Source organism: Lynx canadensis, chromosome B2, assembly GCF_007474595.2.
Source record: "Lynx canadensis isolate LIC74 chromosome B2, mLynCan4.pri.v2, whole genome shotgun sequence".
In the NCBI taxonomy this organism is placed as follows: Eukaryota; Metazoa; Chordata; class Mammalia; order Carnivora; family Felidae; genus Lynx; species Lynx canadensis.
In genome coordinates, this window is record NC_044307.1 from 8,289,918 (window position 1) to 8,314,031 (window position 24,114).

Sequence of the window (24,114 nt, forward strand, 5' to 3'; positions counted from 1 at the left end):
CCCTGATTAAGGTTAACAACACTAATGATTATGTAAGATCCTCCTTCTTAGGAAACCCTCACTAACTATTAAGCAGTAATCTACTCTGAAATTGTTCAGGGGATAAATATCAGCCCGTCTGTCTGTATGTCTGTCTAGCCAACTCTCCAGAGAAAGCAAATTTAGCAAAGTGTTGAAGCTTGGCGAAGGCCCCGCTATGTTGGAGATGCGCTATTCTTACAACTTCTCTGTAAGTTTGAAAATCATTTTAAGAAGTTGACAATTTTTCTAGGACCTATAAATAAAAACTCACTGCTATAATAGAAAAATAAAACTGTGGAAACCAGTACTTTTTTCGTCAAAATGTTCTAAAATTATTTTGAATTTCTGGGGTAAATATTTATTTTATGGTTCATAAGAGCATGGAGCAGAGTCAGAAAGAAGAACCCACATCTCGGGCACTGTCACTTCAATGTTATGAAATCTTGTGCAAACCTGCTTTCCTTTGAGCCTCGGGGGGCTCATCTGCAAAGTAGAAAAATAATACCTAAAAGTATTGTTGGAAGAATAACCTGAGACAAAGTGCATGAAAAGCATAGACTATGTTTCTTTTCCCTGCCTGTATAACTTCTCATTTTATAGACCATTTCTATACAGGTACGTTATTGGGTGTAGCAAACAGAAAGAATCAGGGCATTCATCTTAGATTATAAGATATCAGGACATAGTTAGTACAGTATATTTTATCCATTTGAATGCTTATCTGCTCATATTTGATACTTTACTCCTTAATTGTGATATAAACATGGTTCCAAGAGGCAGGAGTTAGAAAAGCATGTTATGTTAAATTACCAAATATATAGTGTTGACCTACATATGCATTTAATATTAGCTCCATTACTTAGAACTACACTTATAGGTCCCTTTGAAGGTTATAAATATGAAGTTGTTAATGAACCATATTATCACTGAAAAATAATAAGATAAAAAAATAAGATAGGTCATTATAAGATTCTTTATCTGTAGAAGTTACTCCAAAGAGTCTACTCACTTCTAAAGTTGTTAATAAAAAGTGAATTCAAATTGAATATTACAATTTTAATAAATCAAGTTCATATAAAAGGCATAAAAGAATTATGTAGATCCGTGCAATTTTTTCTGAAACTTACATAAAACAAGGTATGTAATCACCATCGAAAAAATGTTAGACTAAAATATAATAAAGATGACTTTCCAAAGGATAGAGTTTATATTCTCTTTATTTAATAAAAATTCACTCTGTCCATCTCAACTGTAATACCTACCACCATTCAGCATCTGAGAGAAAAATTTACAACGACGTATCTTCCTACTGTTTTGTCATAATTATAAATTCAGAAGAGAAACAAGATAAAAATAAATGCCAAAAGGAAAACAAAACATTAAACAATCATAAGAAACAAGATGAGGGTATTTTTTCTCAAAAAAAAAAATTTTTTTTTTTTTTTTGTTTGAGACAGAGAGAGAGAGTACATGCGCAGGGAAGAGGTGGGGAGAGAGAGAGAATCCCAAGCAGGCTCCACACTCAGTACAGAGCCCAACGCAGGGCTCGATCCCACAACCTGGGATCATAACCTGAGCCAAAATCAAGAGTCGGATGCTCAACTGAACTAAACCACCCAGGCGTCCCAGAAGTTGTTTTTTGTTTGTTTGTTTGTTTGTTTGTTTAATGATTTTCTAGAAGCTGACTACAAAAGCACAAAAAACTGTTACCATCGAACTCAAGGCTCTCAAATCATATCTGACTCTTCGTTGCCCTAAAGTTGACTTATTTTACAAAACCTGAAATACCAAGACAAACCATGGTTCCAAAATATACTCATCACTGATTTTTTTCTTACAACGGCTTGTAATTAACAGAAGGGACATATAAAAGGACTTTAGACATCAACAAAAACATGTGTCTTTCTTGTCTTATCTTTACCATCTTGACCAAAAAACAATTCCATAGAAACATGGCTCCATCCTGGAGTTACAGTCTACACATGTCTAGTACACGTCTTGTCCTGTGGGTCTCACCACACAAAACTGATATGCATGATAATGAAATTCAGTTCATCAACGTCAATCAGGACTAAATGAAAAGTCAGGCAGTGCTCTGTGGCAGGCAAGAGGTCAGATTCAGAGGGCAGAAAGTTAAGGGGAGCAGCAAGGGTACACAGAGAGAAGGTTGTGGTTTTCTGAAAGAATGAATGAGTCAGGCTGACAGGAATCAGGAGCATGATTATTCTTCAAAAGTCACTTATGGCAGAGAACACTAATAAAGATCTCACCGGTGATACCTCTTTCCTGAGGTGTTTGTTTCACTGGGTCCCTTGGACAGCTTCCCGGATGGCGAGTTCCTGCATAAGTCCGCTGTATCATTCCATGTCCATGTATCTTTTTTATACCCCCAAGAATAGTTTCTTCTGAGAAACAGCACTTACTTTCCTTCATGAGATCTTGACAAAACATTCTGCTTTTATTCACTCCAAATTAATCACCTTTGGTAAATTCTCTAACACTTCAATTTCAAGATGGTAGACAACCAAAGGGCTTCCTAGTATTGGCAAGCCCACGGTATTAGTGGCAGTGGCAGATTTCCCTCCACACAACTGAGGCTAAACAACTCTTGTCATTTTCACATCCTTCAAAGCTCCAAACATTATCACCAGTTTCCTTTACTCTTTTAGTGTGAAAGTGGGATAAGAGGAAAAGGAAAAGCACTCAGTTTTAAAAGGATTTAAAAAAGAATGATCCAATCAGAGCTCCAGTTTCTCAAATGCTCCCAAATCCAGAGTTTTCCACAGTTCACAACGCGCACACACACACACACACACACACACACACACACACACACACTGGCGATAAGCTTATCTTATGGAACTTAGAACAAAAACACAGAAGATGATAAAGAGGCTACACGGGAAAAGCCAGTCCTGTAACTGCCACGTAGACAGAGTTTGGGAGGAGATAAAATCATGTTGGGGGGAGGGATGGGAAACAGACAAGGGTAGGGGTCTGGCGGGGTCTGGCATTTCTCCTTCTGAGTACAAGAGGCCTAGGCCTGGTCTAGGGAGCAATCTCATGACCATTAAGAAACAGAACACCAACAGCACCAACAGGAACAAAGGCAGAAACGAGATGTAACGCCCTAAATTCGCGGCATGTTCAAGGGTCCTTGAAAAATGTTCTGGCCTACCAATATTTGTCCGTGAGCCTGGAATCAATCAAAGGCCAACTAAGTGACCTTCTGTACAGCAAATGAATATTCTCCACTGGACACAGAATAACTATGCTGACATGGAGCTAAGTCTAATGCTTGCAGTTATTAGGTCCAAAAGAAAAATACTGATTGAAGGTCTCAGTAATAAGTCCTTGAGATTTCTTAAACTCACCTATAAGTCTCTAAACCTGCCTTGTACAGTTTCCTAACTGGGCTTCCTGGCACGGCACACAGAATGAGCTTTCAAAAACAAACACGTGATAACTGCTATTCAGGGGCTCCCTAGTGCCCACAGGACAGTCTGAGGCCACCCAGCACGGCTGACAAGGCCTTGTTTGTCCAGGGCTTGCCTGTGGCTCCTGGCTCATTCATGGAGCTCATACACTTGCAGACCCCACCAAACCCTACCAAAGACTGCAACGTGCCTTACTGTCCTAAATATCATGCATTTTGAGCACTTTAGGCTCATTAAATGTCCCGTGTTTTCTGTATTCCCAGGTCTCTCCACGTGCTGCTCCCTCCAGGGAGCCTGACACAGAGGAAATGAACATGGTGCATGCTGGGATCTCCAGCAGCCGGGTGTTGTGGGCGCATGAAGAATACTAGAAGGAAGTGCATGACCTCAGGGTAGAGAGAGAAAGGCAGGACCTTCTCTCTCCGTGTGAGCTTGGGCAAGTTAACTCATCACTCTGAGCTTGAGTTTCCTCATGTGTAAAATGACCGTAATAACTTGTGAGAATGAAATCAGATAATACACGCGAAGGGCTCAGAACAATGTCAGACATACACTGATGGCTAAATGGATGTTAATTCTTACTGTTATTTTGTTAGGACGTTATTACGATTAGGCCTATAGATTACTGTGCCTGGTGGGTAGCATCGGGGTAAGTTTTCACAGATCTAGGAGCAAACAGCTGTCATCTAGTCGCACAGCACACTCTGGGTAGCATAAAGGCTGAAAGCAATCAATTTCCCTGTCTCAAAGAGCTAGACGATGCCCTCAGTTCAAACAACCCCATTGTTGGCATATTCATTCCCCATTGTGACAGTAACAAGTTATCAAACTTAGTGGCTTAACGCAACACAAATTTATTATCTTACAGTTCTGGAAGTGACACGTCTCAGGGGTCTTATGGGCTAAAACCAAGATGTTAGCAGAGCTGTGTTCCTTCTGGAAGATCTAAGGGAGGATCTGTTCCTTGTCTTCTTCAGCTTCTAGAGACCGCCTGCGTTCCTAACTCATGGCCCCATTCTTGATCTTCAAAGCACATTGCTCTGATCCTCTGCGCGTGTCCTCCACTCTCCTCCCTCTAACTTTAACCCTCACGCCTCCCTCTCACAAGAACCCTTGTGAAGACAGAGCCCACCCACACCACCTGCAACAATGTGCCAGTTCAAGCGCATTAACTTAATCACATGCGCGAGGGCCTTTGTACTACATACAGTAACACATCCACGGGTTTGGGGATCAGGATGTGGGTATCTTCGGGGGCCCATTATTCTCTCTAGCATAGCTGGTCCCACTGCTGCCATTTGGAGCCCCCATAAACAACTAATTTAATTATTGTGTTTTAGTAGTCCTCATCAGTCAATTAACTGAGCATACAGACAGAAAGTTCTCAGATTCATAACAAAGTAAAAGATGGAAGGATTGGGAAATGCAGATTACATACCAATGATCTACAAAAAGAAAGCACCTAGATTTTTAAAGTATAGTTTTAAAATATAGTTTAAAATATAGTTTATGGTTTTATAACCATATGGGAGAGAATCAAAGATTATGAAGAACTTCAAGGGGTCTTAGAGACCATTTAGTTCAATTTTCTATTTGTGAAATGAATGCCATCTGTATAAAAGCTCACACAAGGTAGAAGGTTTCCCAGCTTCCTCTCTGGGTATAGATCACCTATATAGTAACCTGCTGTTACTACAGTCTTCATGATGTACCATTAAGTGATCTGAAATCCATAGAACAAAACTAGGGTTAGGCTAAAAACTCTATCCAAAATGGAAGTCAAAAGAGAAATGATATCCAGAAAAGTAGAATTTAAAAGATTAAATGTATGTGGTGGGATCAAATACAATTAATTGCAGAAGAATCTGAAGAGTCCTTGTAAAAAAAAAAAAAAAAAAAAAAAAAAAAAAACAAAAACAATAAAAGAAGTAAAAAGGAAAAGGGCCTTGAGAAAAGGAGAGTCTCCCCATGTGTGTTTAGGAATCAGTTTAGAATAAAGAGTACTAGACAATCTAGAGTACAAAGACTCCTAAAAATATTTTTACCTTTCCCCCAAAGAAAAAAGCTTAATTTGAAAATAGGAGACTGTGGGGGCACCTGGGTGGCTCAGTCGGTTAAGCGTCCAACTTTGGCTCAGGTCATGATCTCGTAGTTCGTTAGAGTCCCGCTTCGGGCTCTGTGCTGACAGCTCAGAGACTGAAGCCTGCTTCAGATTCTGTGTCTCCCTCTCTTTGTCCCTTCCCCGCTCGTGCACTCTCTCCCTCTCACGTTCCCTCTTTCTCAAAAATAAATTAACATTCAAAAAAAGAAGAAAGAAAATACGAGACTCTGTAAGTAATGTAATCATGTTATGAAGTAAGGTCTAAGTGCCAGGAAGTAAAAGTGTCTTTCCATGAAGACAACTTGATGCACTCCAACAAAAAATTGTAGAAATATTTAGAAAAAGTGACAAAGCTGTATTCTATATTTCTGTTTTGCTTTTTAAAATAAAGTATGTTCTGGGGGGACCTGGGTGGCTCAGTCGGTTAAGCAGCCACCTTCGGCTCAGGTCATGATCTCACGGTTCATGCGTTCCAGCCCCACGTCGGGTTCTGTGCTGACAGCTCAGAGCCTGGAGCCCACTTGAGATTCTGTGTCTCCCTCTTTCTCTGACTCTCCCCCACTTGCACTCTGTGTTTCTCTTTCTCAAAAATAAACATTTAAAAATTAAAAAAAATAATAAAAGTATGTTCTGCACTCTTACGCAGCTAGAATTTGGGAGAGCCATTACGTGTCACTGAATAAGCTCTGTATATGACTGAAGAACAATTCCTCATCCAACATTTGTTCCAAGTGGCCACCCTGCCTTGGTTTGAATACCTCCAGCAAAAATTCAGTCCCTGACAGGGAAACCTATTATGAACAGTTTCAGCAAAGCTGTCTCTGTCTGTCCCAAGGTGGCCTTCTATGTCTCTCAGGCACACGTACCCACACTCCTCAGGGCTGAGTCAAGAAGAGTACCATGGCCTCATTATCCTCAGGGTAAATATTCTAGAAACTGCAGCTAAGGGAGTTAATGATTCTTTTATGCTGACATGTATCTAAAGACATGATCTTACTCTCTGGTTCCAAGAAGTGAGACAGTCAAGCAGGTGGATTTAATGTCACAATTTAATACTTCAAACCAATACGAACATTCCAACAGCCACTCTTGTCACCTCAAGATTGTTCTTCAAGTCATAGGCCTCTTAAAGATTTCATCCCAACATCATTATTTTTTATCAAAATTTTCTTAAAAAGAAAAAAGTCTGGAATTGAAAGATAAGGATCCAAAGACTTTTAAAACTTAAGTGACCTTTTCTAGGCAGACTAAGAATCTCAGTGACAATTTGAAAACACTATTAGAGTTACTTAAGATTAATGAAGACTAATGAAGGAAGACTCAATCGAAAAGAAAATAAAAACATGCAAATTTGACCTTTCATCTAAAAGTCTAAGGTCGCTCTCATTTAGCTTAGGTGATCTTACTATTAAATCTCTTATACATTAATCATCTTGCAAAAGCTAAGAGAAAAATAAATTTTACTTTATCTTGTTCATGAAAATACACTGCCTAATTTATTTCCATTATAAATTTAAGTGAGTTATACTCTTTTTTCAGCAGGCAATAAAAGACTGGAGAACTGCCCCCCACCAACCTATGCAAATACAAAACTCAATCGGGCTTTATCCACTTGGTGATTTAAATGATTAAGAAATACATATAATTTGGGGCGCCTGGGTGGCGCAGTCGGTTAAGCGTCCGACTTCAGCCAGGTCACGATCTCGCGGTCCGTGAGTTCGAGCCCCGCGTCGGGCTCTGGGCTGATGGCTCAGAGCCTGGAGCCTGTTTCCGATTCTGTGTCTCCCTCTCTCTCTGCCCCTCCCCCGTTCATGCTCTGTCTCTCTCTGTCCCAAAAATAAAATAAACGTTGAAAAAAAAAATTTAAAAAAAAATTAAAAGAAATACATATAATTTAGTTAATTATTAAGAGCTCTACTATAAAACATTAAAAACTGCATATATTTACATTAATACTAGTATTCATTTAAAGGAGTATTCACATAAAAGTAGGAGAAATGATGTATCCATGTAGAAAGGTACCCCTCTGATGTTGGGATGCTAAGACTGGGGGAGGCTGTGCACGTGTGGGCAGGGAGTATACGGGAACTCTATGTCCTTCCCTCGCAACTGTGCTGTGAACCTGAAACTGCTGTACCATGTAAAGAAAAAAAAAAAGGTTCTGCTAAACCAGGACCAGGTTATTAAAATCTAAAAATGTAAGGAAGATGTTAAGGGGCTATGTTTAAAAGGTAAAAGACAGCGGAAAAGAAAAAGCACCTGAAAGCTGATCTTATGTAATGAGTTTTGCTTCTGGCTGAGGCAAACTAGCTTCTATCAGACCAGCAATCTTGCCAAAAACAATTGGAAAAAGTGAGTAAAAGGTATAATATGTCCCGTTTCAACATCAAAAACTATCAAGGTAGTGAGAACCTGAGGGACCAAGATCCCCAAGAGGAGAGAAGCCCATAAGCTCCATACTTGGAGCCACTTTCTGCAGATCAATTATATTTCTCAGATCAATCAAAATAACCAAGCTTTACCATAGAGCCTGGCAGATGCAAGTTAATTCTACCCAGAAGACGATACTTCACTGACTAGTATCTCTAGGTTCATTTTGTTTGGGTTTTTTTTACACAAATGATGGTCACCATTTAATAAAAATGATCAGGCACATGGAAAAAAAAAAAAAGACAAATGATCAAAATCAAGAAGAAAAAAAAGACAACAGAAAGAACCAACATTAGAACCAGATATTGGAGAATTCAGAATGAGCTTTAAGATAACGGAGTTAAAAAATGTTAAAAAAATACAAAGGAAAATAAGACGAATTTCACTAGAATACTAAAATCCATGAAGAAAAAAATCAAATTGTTCTTTTTGTTTTGAGAGAGAGCATGCGTGCACGTGTGTGCATGTGCACAAGCTGGGGAGGGACAGAGAGAGAGAATCCCAAGCAGGCTCTGCACTGCCAGTACAGAGCCTGATGTGGGGCTCAAACCCACGAACTGTGAGATCATGACCTGAGCCGAAATCAAGAGTCAGACACTTAATGGACTAAGTCACTCAGGTGTCCCTCAAATTATTCTTTAGAAGAAAAAACAAATTAACTAAAATTAGAAATTCCATAGATGGGTTTGAGAGCTGACTAAAAACAGATGAAGAGAGGCTTAGTGAACTAGAACAGCACTTCACGCACGCTAATGCGCACACGAATCATTTGGAGATGCGGACTAGGATTGCCGAGGTCTGGGGTGGCCTCTGGGACTCTGCATTTCTCCAGGCACCACACCGTGACAATGGCCCAGCGACTGCTGCAAATATCAAGAAACTAAAAAAAAAAAAAAAACAGGTGAGGAGAAAAAAATCTAGAAATACAAAGAGAATGAAGAAAGAAAAATATTAAAAAGGATAGCTTAGACAATGGGGAAAGTGATGAAAATGGCTAACATATATAAATGAAATCTCCAAAGACAGGATGAGAGAATGGAGTCCAAGAAATACCTGAAGAGAGAATGGATGACATTTTCCAAAGCTGATCAAAGAGATCAGAGTGAGTGAGATCACAGTGAGATTTAGAGTGTGCACCCTGGCAGGGGAGGGGAGTGAAGGAGTTTGTGGGGCCATCTTGGAATTCTACTTACCACATTAGGCAATTCTATCAAACATCTAAGGAAGAAATAGTATAAATTCTATACAAACTCTTCCAGAAAAATGTAGATAAAGAAATACTTTCCGACTCATTATATGAGGCCGACATCACTCTCATACCAAAGTGAAGAAGATATCACTGAAAACTACAGGTCAAAATCCTCCATGAACAAATATGCAAAAATTCTTCACAAAATTTTAGCAAATTTACAATTACGTATCAAAAGTAATACATTATGACCAAATGAAGTTTCTCCCAGGAAAGCAAGGTTGATTTACACATTTGAAAGCATTCAGTATAGTTCACAATATTAGCAGACTTAAAACAAACTATATAATTATTTCCATAGATGAAGATAAAGTGATTAAGTTCAATTTCATTCATGATTCAAACAAGTGCAAGCGTGCACTTGTGTGTTCACACACACAAACTCTGGGTAAATTGGGAGTAGAAAGGAACTTCTGTAATCCCCAAATTATAGTCAACTTTTATACCGAATGGAGAAATTCGGAAGACTTTTCCTTTGAGTTTGGGAAGAAAAGAAAATGGCCAATTCTACTCAACAGCATACTATGAAGTCCCAGCCGGTGCAGTAAGACAAGAAGTAAAAGTTATGAGGATTGGAAAGGAAGAAACAAAACTGCGATTATCAGCCGATGACAGAATTATACACATAGAAAACTCTGAAGAAAAATCTACAGAAAAATTATTAGGATTACTAAGTCAATTTAGCAAAGTTGACCGGTGAAAGAGAAGTATGTTACATATATATTTTTTTTTAATTTTTTTTTAACGTTTATTTATTTTTGAGACAGAGAGAGACAGAGCGTGAACAGGGGAGGGTCAGAGAGAGAGGGAGACACAGAATCTGAAACAGGCTCCAGGCTCTGAGCTGTCAGCACAGAGCCCGACATGGGGCCTGAACCCACAGACCGTGAGATCATGACCTGAGCCGAAGTCGGCCACTTAACTGACTGAGCCACCCAGGCGCCCCAAAATAAGTATGTTAAAATCAACTATATTTTTAGATAGCAGGAACAATTAAAAAAATGAAAAACAGTCACTTTAATAGTATCAAGGGGGGAGGCCTCAGTCGGTTAAGTGTCCAACTTCAGCTGAGGTCATCATCACGTGGTTCATGGGTTCAGGCCCTGCATAGGGCTGGGTGCTGACAGCTCACAGCCTGGAACCTACTTCAGAGTCTGTTTCTCAGTCTCTCTCTGCCCCTCCCCACCCCTTGCGCGCTGTCTCTCTCTCTCTCAAAAATAAACAAACATTAAAAAAAATTTTTTTTGAAGTTTACGTAGACGAGTCAAACAAAAGTCAAAGACAAGAATGCTCACACCTGTTCTCAGTTGCGATACTAACAGTGGAATGTTGAAAATACCCAATTCTCTCTTCACGTTAGGGTGGCTAAGCGAGCACGCAGTGGAACACTACAGAAATGAAAATAGACGAGCAAGAGCTACCTGCAAAAACAGACTAGTCTCAGCAACATAATCTTGTTTAAAAAAAATGAAAATTGGGGGCTTGAGGGAGGTGCGCACGGCAGAGTGGGCACCCAGGGACAGTTCAGGCCTCACTATTTTAGGACAGATCAGAGAGACTGTAACAATTCCTAAAATAAATACCAACGATCTCAATAAGCAACAGGTTCAACTCCTGACAGAGATGTAGAGATTTTTCAGATGTGAAATTTGAGATAGCTGTATTAGCCTCCCAAACTGTATAATAATAAACAATGAAGAAAAAGATGAAAAATTATTTAACGAAGCTAAATGTGTTATAATTTACTAGAAAATCCATTTTTAAAATGATTTTATTTTTTTATATAATCTTCTCTTTGTAAATTTTTTTTTAATGTTTATTTTTGAGACAGAGCATGAACAGGGGAGGGGTAGAGAAAGAGAGAGAGGGAGAGACACAGAATCTGAAGTAGGCTTCAGGCTCTGAGCTGTGAGCACAGAGCCTGATGTGGGGCTCGAACCCTCCAATTGTGAGATCATGACCTAAGCTGAAGTCGGACGCTTAACCAACTGAGCCACCCAGCCGCCTAGGTTTTTATGTAATCTTGACACCCAAAGTGGGGCTTGAATTCACTGCCATGAGATCAAGAGTCACAAGCTCTACCGACTGAGCTAGCCGGGCACCCTGAAGAATCCACTTCTTGTTAATGCTGAGCAGTTAACTTAAAACTTCAGGCAAGACTGTGTGGCAAGTATTAATTTTACTGAAAAACAGAAACAATCAAAAGTATTCCCCGCATTAAAAAAAAAAAAAAAAAAAGCCAAACATTCAAACACTGATGAATTCTTCCCTTTACATCAAGTACAGAACAGGTCAAACCTAATGTATGGTGTTAAAACGAGGGATAGCGGTTTCTGTCGGGGAAAGGGAGAGGGTGGCAGGGAGGGCATGACCGGAACCTCTGAGGTGCTGGCAATTTTCTGCTTCTGGATCTGCCCAGGGTGCATGGAAGTATCCACTTTAGAGAAATGTACAGCTATACACACGTCTTCAAGCATGTTACAGCTCAGAAAACTTCCTTCTTATTAATTAAAGAGGTAAAGTTTGAAAAAGAATGGATTAAGCTATAAGGACAAGAGATGAGGGGATGGAGGGAGTAGAGAACTACAAAAAAATAAAAGGGAATATTTAGGGTGCTGATGGAAGTGTCCTACACCTGGACTGCGGTAGTAGTTAAATTAATGTATGCATGTGTCAGAATTCAAAGAACTGTAGACCAAAAAAGGTGAATTTTGTCTTATGCAATAAAGTCTATTATAACTTAGATATAAAAATAATGGATTAATTCAACTTACTTTTACAGTTGTGAAAGTCGATTGTGGTGAGAAATCTGCTTTTCTCTTTGATTAAGTTAGAAATAAAATTATATGGTCTACCTGGAAAATGTTTTCCTACCTTTGTATACACAGAAATTTGTGAAATAAAAAGGTAGAAAATTTTGAGAAAACAAGGAATGATAGTCACTTCAGTTTTACTGGGGAAAATAGACTTTAAAATATATTAAAAATATATACCTGTATATACAAATATGTTTTTTCAACCAAATGTTCAAATAAGAACTCTGTATGTTTTATGTTTGATATTTACATATGGCATGATGGAAAAAATAACAAGTTCTGGGTTATTCCTTTTAGTATTTCATGTAAGTTTTGAGGAAAATTAATGGGAAGGCACAATTTTGTATTAGTTATTTCAAACAAAACAGAAAATTTTCAGTTAAAAACATATGACTTCCTCTTCAAGCTTATTAACATTTTCCCATTTCAGCCAATAAATCTAGAAACTAACTTACTTTGAGAACATTAATTTCTGAGGCATTCTGGAAAACAGTTTGCCATTACTGGGTCTCAAACTTTAAAAAAAAATTTTTAATGTTTTTTTATTTTTGAGAGAGAGAGACAGAAACAGAGAGAGTGAGCGAGCAGGGGAGAGGCAAATAGAGAGGCAGACAACAGAATCCAAAGCAGGCTCCAGGCTCTGAGCTGTCAGCACAGAACGCTACACGGGGATCGAACCCACAAACTGCAAGATCATGACCTGAGCTGAAGTCAGATGCTTAAGCAACAGAGCCACCCAGACACCGCCCCTCCCTTCCCCACCTCCCTGTATTTTTTAACTTCAAGGTTATACCATGAGCCAGTTGGGTTAAGATAGACAGCGGGGCTGCATTTTTACAGCCGCTGGCTAAATCTAGCACCTTCCTTGCCAGAGAAGTCTCTTACCACTTGTGCTGGAATTTGTGCCATTTTTGCAGCAGGAGTTCCTGGTCTTGGGTAGAACTGGTTAATAAAGAGGCTTGGGAATTTGTACTCTTCAACGAGTTTCACTGTTTCTTGAAAATCTTGGTCTGTTTCTCCAGGAAAACCACAGATAATATCTGTGGCAAGAGTTATTCCAGGAACTCTAGAAAATAACAAGACAAGAATGGAAAAAAACTCAATGCTATCCATTATTATTCTATTTCTCTGACAGTTTCTTTTCTAAATTTTTATTTTTTAAGTAGGGCCCGAACTAACACGGGGCCTGAACTAACAACCCTGAGATCAAGACCTGAGCTAAGATCAAGGGTTCGACACTTATCTGACTGTGCCACCCAGGCGACCCTCTCCGATCTTTTAAATGCCTATGTTTTGAACCTAAATTTTATTTTTAGGAAAGGGACATTTAAGCAAATAGTTTCAGAGAGTCCTAAATATTAAAAGTTTATGGACAACAGGGGCCCCTGTCCTCCTCAAGAGCCATTCCTTTTTAATTCTTCTGAATGTTTCTTTGTTCTTTTTTCTGTATTTTAAAATAGATGCTGATTCTGCTATTTCTAGATTTTTGATTTTCAGGCAATACTTATTAGCTTCTCCACTGAGGCAGCCCTTTAAACTACTCTATCCCATCCCTCTCAGTAATATCACTGCACAGTTTTTAGTTAAATTAGTCGTATTTCCAGGAGCCTAACTGCAAAGTTACTGCTCACAGACAACTGGTATACACTACCATCATGTTTTCTTTTGCCACCTTTAATTTTTCCCAGAGTTAAAAACTTTAAAAAAAAAATGTTTTTTTTTTTGCTTCCTATTCTAGGTACCTGTGTCCATGTTTTCCACAAGCTCAGATCGATCAAAAACCAATATTATTTTCGAAACACTCAAGGTACTGTATAGAATTCACTTATTCAATTTCCCCCCCTGGAAATGCCACTCCTACTTTCTCTGGTATGTGTTGTTTTCATAACGAACCAGTTGTCATCCTTGAAAGTTGCTCTTTGGTTTTCTTCCCCCCCCCCCCCTTTTACCTGATCCTATATTCATAATTCTTGATTAATTCTGCTGGAGCATTCTTTCAGAAGCTTCATCAAAAAGAATGCCAGAGAAATTCTGTTATTGTCTTACCATAATCTGAACATGTCTTAATCTACACAATTGACTGGTAGTGTGGCTGTTCACAGCCCTCCAAAATGAAAAATATTAGCCATCAGAATTTTCTACTGTTTCTTTTTTTAACCTGGAAAGGTTGCTGATGAGATGTCCTGATTCACTCTGATGTAAACCTCTTTAACTTCTTTATATATGCCCTACACTCTTTTTGAAAACTTTTAGGATATTAATTTTTTCTCAATGTTTTTAAATTTCATGATAATAGACCTTGGATTAGGCATGAAATCTTTGTAAAGGGCACAATCGGGACACTCATGGTCTTTAGGTCTAGCAAATTTTCTTATATTATCACTTAATATATGATTAATGATTATCACTTAATCATTTGTTCTAGAGATGCAACATCTTTTCTCTTCTTCCTAAAGGTATCAGTTAAAGGTTTTCATAAGTTTTCCTCTGATCACTGCAATGTTCTCCATTTCCTCCAAGTTCTTGTATATTGCTCCCTCTCATTCATGGCTGAGACTCGCCATCAAGAAAGAGTGACTCTGCCCTTTCATGTTAAGAATAAATTATCAAAAGCTTCTCATCAGAGATTGACTGGATAACAAGCTGCCTTTGTTTTTGATGAGCCCAAATGTTAACATCTTGAATGTCCTTTCTCTGTGGTGGAGTCTATCCCAGAGTGTGCTACAATATTCAACTGTGTGTTACCAGTATAACAATACCAAAATACCGTGGACAGTATTCAAAGCTCCAATATTACTCTCGATCCATACAAAACGGGAAAAACAGCCTCAAACATTACAAACCAAAAGACACCTAACTATATCAATTTCTCTATTCCCTACATGTAGTTCTATATGAATGAATAAAACAGTTTATCCCATTTAAATATACTAGATATTTGGGGGCATAAGAGAGAACAAAGGATATAACCATGAGGAAAGGGAAATACAAATGGCATCATAAAAACATTGGCTTTCCATATCTTGTTTGGATAATACTTTAATTCCTGTGTGGAAGAAGAATGGCATTGATTTTTAAAAATATTTCTTTCTTGAGTTCTACTTGGTCTCATCCAGCTATTAATCTGGCTGACCCTGAATTAGTGAGGTAAGTTCCAAAGGCTAGAACTTTTCTCTGTGTTGCTAAACAGAAAAAGAGATAATGTGCACAGAGAAAAATGAAACAGAGCATATTTGAAAAGCAATTTTTTTGATTTTTATGGTGACATAAAAACATTCTTCTTCAGAGGTGATTATCAAAATTACATTTGAAAATCATAAAAAACATGTTTTGACAGTAAGCTGTAGATAAAAAGACCATTTTCTAGACTTACTAAAAGCATGTTGAATAGAAAAAGTATGTCAACAAGTTTAATTAGCAAATGTTTACACTTGACTTATAACTACTGAACAAAAGAAATCCACAACTAAAACTGTAAGTAATAGATCACAGCAGAAATGACAGAGAAGAGTCTATCTCCCTTAGGAAATAAATTAAAAAAAAAACTCTTAGAAACTGCCTGTGAAATACTGTAGAAACCAAGACAATTGGTTATTGTCGTAGGCTGTGAACTGGAATGAATTTGGCACTCGATTATGGGGTATTCCCAAAGGAAAGTACCTTACTGATTCCCCCTCCCCCAATCCTCTTTGACCCCGGAGAGCGGAGCTCAGTATTATGCAACACCTGCTTACTTTGGCATTAAGGCCCACAGTGAAGGAGAAAAGAGAAACCTTTCCAGGAGTCCTCTTAAATGTTAAAAAAGGGGATGTCCAATGTGTGAATATATTTGAAAATCTACACAGAAAGTTGATAACAAAGGAGAGGACAGGCCAACTATGAGTTTGTAAAAGACCTATGTTAGTATATAAAAGTAAAAACAGTTTATTTGGTTTCTAAGGATATAAGAATATAAACTGATTGCCTATAAAATGTTTCCAAAGTAAAGACTACACTTTAATGTTAGGTGAGGCTCATCTATACGTTAATTTTATACATGCAAATAAAGCTTCTTAAAAATAATTTGGCTCTTTAGGTGAACCAACTTAAAACAAAAACCCTCATATTTATACTGTTAATTTGCCTAGTAAATAATTCTCTTCAGTTCATAAGAAAATCAAGGAAGTCTGAAGTGAACTAATTTCTAAATTAATTAAGTGGCTATGAGGAAATTTAAGAAGTGTAAAATAGAACATTAATCCAAATATTTAATATGCTAATTACCAGCGAATGCTGTTTTTGAAAAGCAATGAATTTTCAAAATACTAAAATTTTTAAAAATGATCATTTCCACATATGTATTGAAAGCTGTAAGCCTAATGAATATAATTACTAGGTATTCTATGTTTTTAAAATTTAAAAGACCTTCTATATTTATGTTTTCATAGCAGTATGAGAAAATAATTCTGAAAGAAAGATGAAAATGTTCTCTTAGCTTAATTAACAGGTACATTTTGACCCACTATTTTTTTCTGGCGTATACAAGCTTTTTACCGGCACAATGGGTTCATTAAATAGCTTGGGAATAGAATTAATGAGAAAGATTCTAATTACGCATCGGCAGTGGCAGAAGTGGTTCTATGATCAGTTCTGCAAATCTATCAATCAGGAGGGTATCAGGAGAGCATGACCTCTTCGCTGGCCAGAGGCTAGGATTTAAGAGAGTCCCAAATATTTTAAGACTTAATTATTTACCCTGAGTAAAAGTAAACACATACTTACACACCCCATAGTGTATTTTAAATACCACTTAAAATGTTGTACTTTAATCATCTCAAGACTTTCACTTGCAATTTGGTGTTCTACTGGCAAAAAATGGAAAAAGGATGAGCTTCAAATTTCATATGTGGAAAAATTAAGACTAATGCACACATTCTATTTATTTCAAAAGAAAGAAATAAAAATAACCAAAAAAAGAACCAGATCTATTAAAATTATTATGCATAAACAAACATGTAACTAAAAGAAATATTTTTTAAAGTTGATTTATTTATTTTGACAGAGTGAGTGTGAGTGGGGGAGGCAAGCCCCACGCTATCAGCACAGAGCCTGAAGTGGGGCTTGACCTCACGAATCATTAGATCATGACCTGAGCCCAAATCAAGAGTCAGACACTTAACCGACTGAGCCACCCCGGCACCCCAAGAAACAGTTTTTAGTTCTGAATAAAAGTAAAAACACATCTAAATATATGGGATGCAGCTTCAAGAAGTACTTAGAAATTCATGGCTTGAAATGTCTGTGTCACAAAGAGGTAAACACAATAGTCTAAGCTTCCACGTCAAGAAGCTAAAAAAGAGGAGCAAATCAAACCCAAAGTAGGATTAAAAAGTAAATTATTAAATAATGGTTTAAAAAAAACAGTGAAATAGAAAATAGAGAAAAAATCAATAAAAGTTAAGGTATATGTTTGAAACAAAACAGTAAAATTACTGAACTATTAGCACGACTGACAGGAAAAAGGAAAACAAATGACAGCTTCAGGTATGAGGGAGGAGAAAGCACCACAGATGCTACCAACATTAAAAAGAAAAAGACACTCAAGGTATATTATGAACAATTTTGTGCAGAGACGTTAAAAACTTAAGCTGAAATGAGCAAATTCTTAAAAAAAAGACATAAATTATTAAAACTGACTCAAGAAGAAACAGAAAATCAAAATAGCCTTTTATGTATTAGAAAAATTGTATTTGAAATTAAAAATCTTGCCACCAAAAGAAAACAATATGAAACAACCCAGGCCCAGAAGGCTTCACAGGTGAATTATATGAAACATTTAAGAAAGAATAAAACCAATTCTATAGAAACTACTTTAAAGATAGATGAAAAAGGAACTCATTTTATAAGTCCAGCAGCAGCCGATATAAAAACCAGAGAAAGAGATTAGAAATAAATTCTAGACCAATATATTTTATGAAAACAGAGACACTTAACAAAATATTAGCAAAATGGGCACAGAAACATATAAAAAGGATTGTTTGTCATGATCAAGTTGTTTTTATTTTTTTTAAGTTTATTTATTTATTTTGAGAGAGGGCAGACATAAAGTTGGGTGCTCAACCAACTGAGCCCCCCAGGTGCCCCAATCATGATCAAGTTTTAATTCCAAGAATGCAAATTTGACATACAAATTTTGATTAATGCAGTAAGCCTATTAAAAGAATAAAGGGTAAAACCCACATGGTGATCTCAGTAAATGCAGAAAACTAAGTTGACAAATCCAACACCCATTCATGATAAAAACTCTCCATAAACAAGGAATAGAGAAAAACTATCTCAACCTGTTAAGGGGTCTACAGCAATTATCATTGAAAAAAAATTTTTTTTTGATGTTTATTTATTTTTGACAGAGAGAGAGGGAGACACAGAATCCGAAGCAGGCTCCAGGCTCTGAGCTGTCAGCACAGAGTCTGATGCGGGACTCGAACCCATGAACCACGAGATCATGATCTGAGCCAAAATTGGGTGCTCAACCAACTAAGCGACCCAGGTGCCCCTACAGCAATTACCAATTTTAATTTTTAAAAAAATTTTAATGTTTATTCTATTTTTGAAAGAGACAGAGCATGAGAGGCGGAGGGGCAGAGAGAGAAGGAGACACAGAATCCCAAGCGGCTCCAGGCTCTGAGCTGTCAGCACAGAGCCCGATGCGGGGCTTGAACCCATAAACCACAAGATCATGACCTGAGTAGAAGTCAGATGCTTAACCGACTGAACTACTCAGGTGCCCCTCATTTTTAGTGGTAAAAGACTGAGTGCATTTCCACTCAGATTAGTAAAAAGGCAAGGATTTCTGTTCTCACTTCTATAATTCAATATATTATGGAGGTTGTAGTCAGTGCAAGAAAGGTAAGAAAAAGAAAAGCATATAGGTTTTTGCAGATGACATGACCTTGTATGTGGAAACTCTAAGGAATCTAATGAACCTACTAGAATAAGCCAGTTTAGCAGAGCTAAAGATGAACATATAAAAATCACCTGTACACTTTATATTAGTAAGGAACAGTCAGAAAATGAAATCAAGGTCGGGGAACCTGGGTGGCTCAGTCGATTAAGTGTCTGACTCTTGATTTGGGCTTAGGTAATGATATCATAGTTCGTGAGATCGAGCCCCACGTCCAGCTCTACACTGACAGTGTGGGGCCTGCTTGGGATTTTCTCTCTCTCCCTCTGTGCCTCTCTCTCACTTGCTCTCTCTTGCTCTCTCTCTCTCTCTCTCTCTCAAAAATAAATAAATAAATAAACATAAAAAGAAAAAAAAGAAACCAAGGACACAATTCCATTCACAATAGCATAAATAATACTTAAGAATAAATTTGGGAAGTCTAAGACCTACACTCTAGAAACAGAACTTAAAGAGATTTTCTTAAAATTTACTGAAATTAAAGAATATCTAAATAAATAGAAAATATATAATTTTCATGGATTGGAATATTTTACGGTTAAGATTGCATGTCTCTTCAAACTGATACACATATTCAATGCAACTGCTACCAAAATGTCAGCACATTTTTCTGAAGAAATTGAAAAGCTGATTCTAAAATTTATATGGAAATGCAAAGGACTTAGAGTAGCCAGAGAAAAAACGGACAAAGTTGGTGGAATGGATGAACCTGACTTAAAGACTTACTATAAACCTACAGTAATCACAGCAGTGTGGTATTAGTATAAAGACACAGCAATGGAACACGGACAGCCCCAAAATACACCCATACATTTATACATTTATGGTTAATTACTTTTCAACAAATATACTTTTATGGTTAATTAATTTTCAACAAAACCGCCAAAGCAATTCAATGAGGTCAAGAGACAGTGTTTTCAATAAACGATGCTAGAGCAAATGGATACCATACGCAAAGTAAACAAACAAAAAGAACTTACTGGACCCTTACCTTATGGTATGCACAGAAAGTCCTTTAATACTAAATCTAAATGTAAGAACTGGAATTACTAAATTTCCCGAAGAAAATATGGGAAGAAATCTTTGTGTCCTCGATAGAGTTCAGCGAAGACTTCTTAGCTAGAACGCTAACACCAAAAGCACAATAAAAGAAAAAAAAATTGGGTAAACTGGACTTACTGGAAAAACGCCATAAAGAAAACAAAAAGACAAGCCAGAGACAGGAAGAAATTATTTGCAAATCATGTATGTGATGAAAATATTTGTATTCAAAATATATGAAGAACTCATATGAGTCACTAATAAAAAGACAAACAACATAACTGTACAATGGGCAAAGGATTTTAACCAACACTTCACTGAAGAAAACAGATGAATAGCTAATAAGTGCATAAAAAGCTGCCTCAACATCATTAGTTGGCAGAGTAACGCAAGTTAAAACCGTGTTAAGATCCCACACCCACTCAGTAGGAGAAGGCTGTATTAAACAAAAAAACACTAAAAAAATAACAGACATTGATGTACATCTAGAGAAACAGAAACACTTATCCGTTGTAGGTGGGAATTCAAATCTTTGCAGTCACTTTGGAAAACAGTGTGGCAGTTTCCTAAAAAGTGAAACACTTACTGCCACTAACAAAGTTTCTATCCTAGCAATCTACCCAAGAGAAATCAAAACGTGTGTCCACACAAAGACTTTAATGTGGATTTTTACAGTGACATTCCTCATTATGGCCCCAAACTGGAAATAGTCCAAATGTCTATCAACTGGTAAATGGATAAACAAAATGAACAATGAAAATTTACCTACAAAGAAAAGAGAACCAATTACTGATACGTGCACCACACAGATGGACCTTGAAAAACATTCTGAAGTAAAAGAAGGAAGACACAAAAGATTACTTATTGTTTAATTCCATTTATATGAAATTTCTATAAGATGCAAAATTAGACAGACAGAAAACAGATCAGTCGTTGCTTGGATCTCAGGGGGGGAGCAGGGATTGACTCCAAGTAGGCATTAAGAAACTTGTTCTACTAAGTAAAGCATTCTAAAACTGCACTGTGATGATAGCTGCACAAATTCTTAATTTACTAAGAATTTCAAACTATAACTTACATTAGGTGCAAACTGCATGGTATCTAAATTATACCCATAATAAACCTGTTAAAAGTGGGGTGGGGTGGGGAGGAAGCCTTTCTGAAGACAGAAAGGTAGCAGGAAGCCTCCATTAGGTACTCTCTTCCAAAGAGTCCTAACAACTGAACTTTCGACAGGATGTAGCCAAAGAATTAAACATGGCCAAATAGGAGGGAAGGGCAGAGATAAAAAAGGTAAGGTCAAGGTCGAAAGGAAATTATGTTCTGAGCAGGACAGCAAGAAGGACTGTGTCCCAGCTACCAACAGACAACAACAAGGTATCGTTCTGTTCATCCTAAAAAAGGAAATTTAAGGAGAAACAGTATGACATTTTCAAGTAAATTTGAGAAAACTGTCAGCAGCTTTAAAATTACTTTCACACTTCTATGAAAAACAATTTTTTTAAGTTTATTTATTTTGAGGTGGGGGGGCAGGGGAGGGGCAGAGAGAGAGGGAGACAGAGAATCCCAAGCAGGCTCAGCACTGCCAGTGCGGAGCCCGACACGGGGCTTGAACCCACAAACTGTGAGATCATGACATGAGCCAAAATCAAGAGTGGGACACTTAACAGATTTGACCGAGCCACCCAGGCGCTCCTGAACAACAAATCTTAAAGGACATGAGCTGAGAAAGAAAAAGCGCCTATACATCAGGATAAGGGTTAAAAAGCCGTAAGTCACTAAGACAAAGACAGACAGGCGTGCCTCTGGATGACCCTCATCTTCATATGGGTATCTGGGAGAAAAATATCCCCTTGCGTATATAACTAAGAGGCTCTTTCACTAACGAGTTGCATGCTCTACAGCAAACTACTTAGGCTTAGTAGGCTTTGGTTTCCTTTTCTCTAAAACTGGGAGAGTAAGAGTACTCCTAGATAAGATTAAGGAGTTAGTACATGTACTAATTGCTACGGACAGTGCCAGCCACAGACTGCCTGTTATGTTTTAGCTATCATTATCGTAACCCTGTCAAAGAAATGACAACAACTACCATCTATTGGATGATACTAAGTGCCAGGCAATGTGTTAGCAACTTAGGTAAATTCTAGTTTTTTTTAAATTTTTTTTTTTCAACGTTTATTTATTTTTGGGACAGAGAGAGACAGAGCATGAACGGGGGAGGGGCAGAGAGAGAGGGAGACACAGAATCGGAAACAGGCTCCAGGCTCCGAGCCATCAGCCCAGAGCCCGACGCGGGGCTCGAACTCACGGACCGCGATATCGTGACCTGGCTGAAGTCGGACGCTTAACCGACTGCGCCACCCAGGCGCCCCGGTAACTTCTAGTTTAACCTCTGGGAGACACAGGGAAAGTACCCTTAGGGAAATAAGATTGAGTGGTAAATTGCCCAGAGTTGCAGAATCACTAAATGATACAGCAGTCTTCTCTCCACCCGCGTTACTGAGGTGCTCACTGAACTGATGTACTAGAAGCAGTGGCTGATCATGAGTTTATGTTAAAAATATTCAGTAATAATATTTGCAAAGCAATTTACTACAGCAAGTAAAACTTGCCTCTATCTGCAGAATTGTGTTTTAAAGAGGGTAATTGTGGTCTCCAAAGGTTAAATGATTTACCGAAGGTCACCAAGCTATTGCTGGAAGAATCATAATTCAAACCCAAACCTTTCCACCTGGTTGGTGCTCTTTCCACAAATGTACCTCAATGAATACGGAGGCATTTAAAACCTAAATGGCTATGTGCTAAATTTATTCTTCATAAGGTATTTTCTTGTTTTTATCATTATCATCACTCATCAAGAAGCAGGTAGATATAATTATTCCTATCTCCAGATGGCTGAGAGAGAGGAAGCAGCAACAGTATCGGTAGAAAGAAATGAGATTTTAAATCTGGATTTGGGTCCCTGGTTTCTAGTCACGTTTTCACAAGTGTTGTTACTGTTCTGAGCCTCAGGTCCTTCTCTTCTACAAAACGGGGATGAGAGCACATCCCTTCCTGGGCTGTTGAGAGATCAAGTGATGTGATGAATATAAAGCATTTATAATAGCAGCTGGCACACAGATGCTTAATAGATGTCAACTTGCTTCTGTGTCCCTTAAGGAATGAACAGAAGTGAGGAACAACAACACTCTACCAAATACCTTGAACCTGGACTCCTCCACCTTTCAGTACACCAATGGCCCATAATTGCTGCTCGCATTTCTTTTGTACTTTGTGCCGTAGATCGGTACTAGCAGAAAATGATCTAAGGAGTAACTGAGGAGTGTAAGAGACAAATAGAGTTTGCATGACACGATCAGGTTGATATTCTTTATCACAGAAAAAAAAAATTAGAAGACCTTAACATTTGGTGAATTGATTTATGTGTAAAGTATAAAAAAAAAAAATGCTCTAGATGTGAATAATATTCTGGCTGTGGTGCAGCTTGACAAAATTCCTAAAATATCTAATGAAGGAATTATACTACTGCTTAGCTTGTTTCTGGAATTTTAATTATGTTGAAAGTGCACAAATGAAAAACTAGTTAATACTAGTTGAGAATTTATGGGGCGCCTGGGTGGCGCAGTCGGTTAAGCGTCCGACTTCAGCCAGGTCACGATCTCGCGGTCCGTGAGTTCGAGCCCCGCGTCGGGCTCTGGGCTGATGGCTCAGAGCCTGGAGCCTGTTTCCGATTCTGTGTCTCCCTCTCTCTCTGCCCCTCCCCCGTTCATGCTCTGTCTCTCTCTGTCCCAAAAAATAAATAAATGTTGAAAAAAAAAAATTTAAACCTGCTAAATATAAATAAATAAAAACAGCTCAGAAATTACTTAGAAAGTAAATGGCTTCATGAGCAGTTCTGTAGATAATCTTCTCATTTGGTGAAGTCTCCTCAAATGAATAAATATCTGTCTATCTGTGCATCCGTTTGTCCGTCCACCTGTCCATCCATCCATCGATCCATCCATCCATCCGTTTCTCTCTTTTGTGTTCACTGATTAAGTACCTAGAATCACTCTTCTGATGTTAAACTCATGAGA

At 37.9% G+C, this 24,114-nt stretch overlaps 1 protein-coding gene across 5 annotated transcripts in view; it reads right to left on the reverse strand.

The window, feature by feature from the left end:
• Positions 1-24,114, reverse strand: part of CDKAL1 (CDK5 regulatory subunit associated protein 1 like 1) — a 714,482-nt gene that overhangs the window by 202,385 nt on the left and 487,983 nt on the right. For all 5 annotated transcript variants that reach the window (XM_030314751.1, XM_030314750.1, XM_030314749.1 and 2 more), the window contains one exon: positions 12,940-13,120. In XM_030314751.1, coding sequence (XP_030170611.1) covers positions 12,940-13,120 — 181 coding nt within the window. The remainder of the gene's footprint in view (positions 1-12,939; positions 13,121-24,114) is intronic.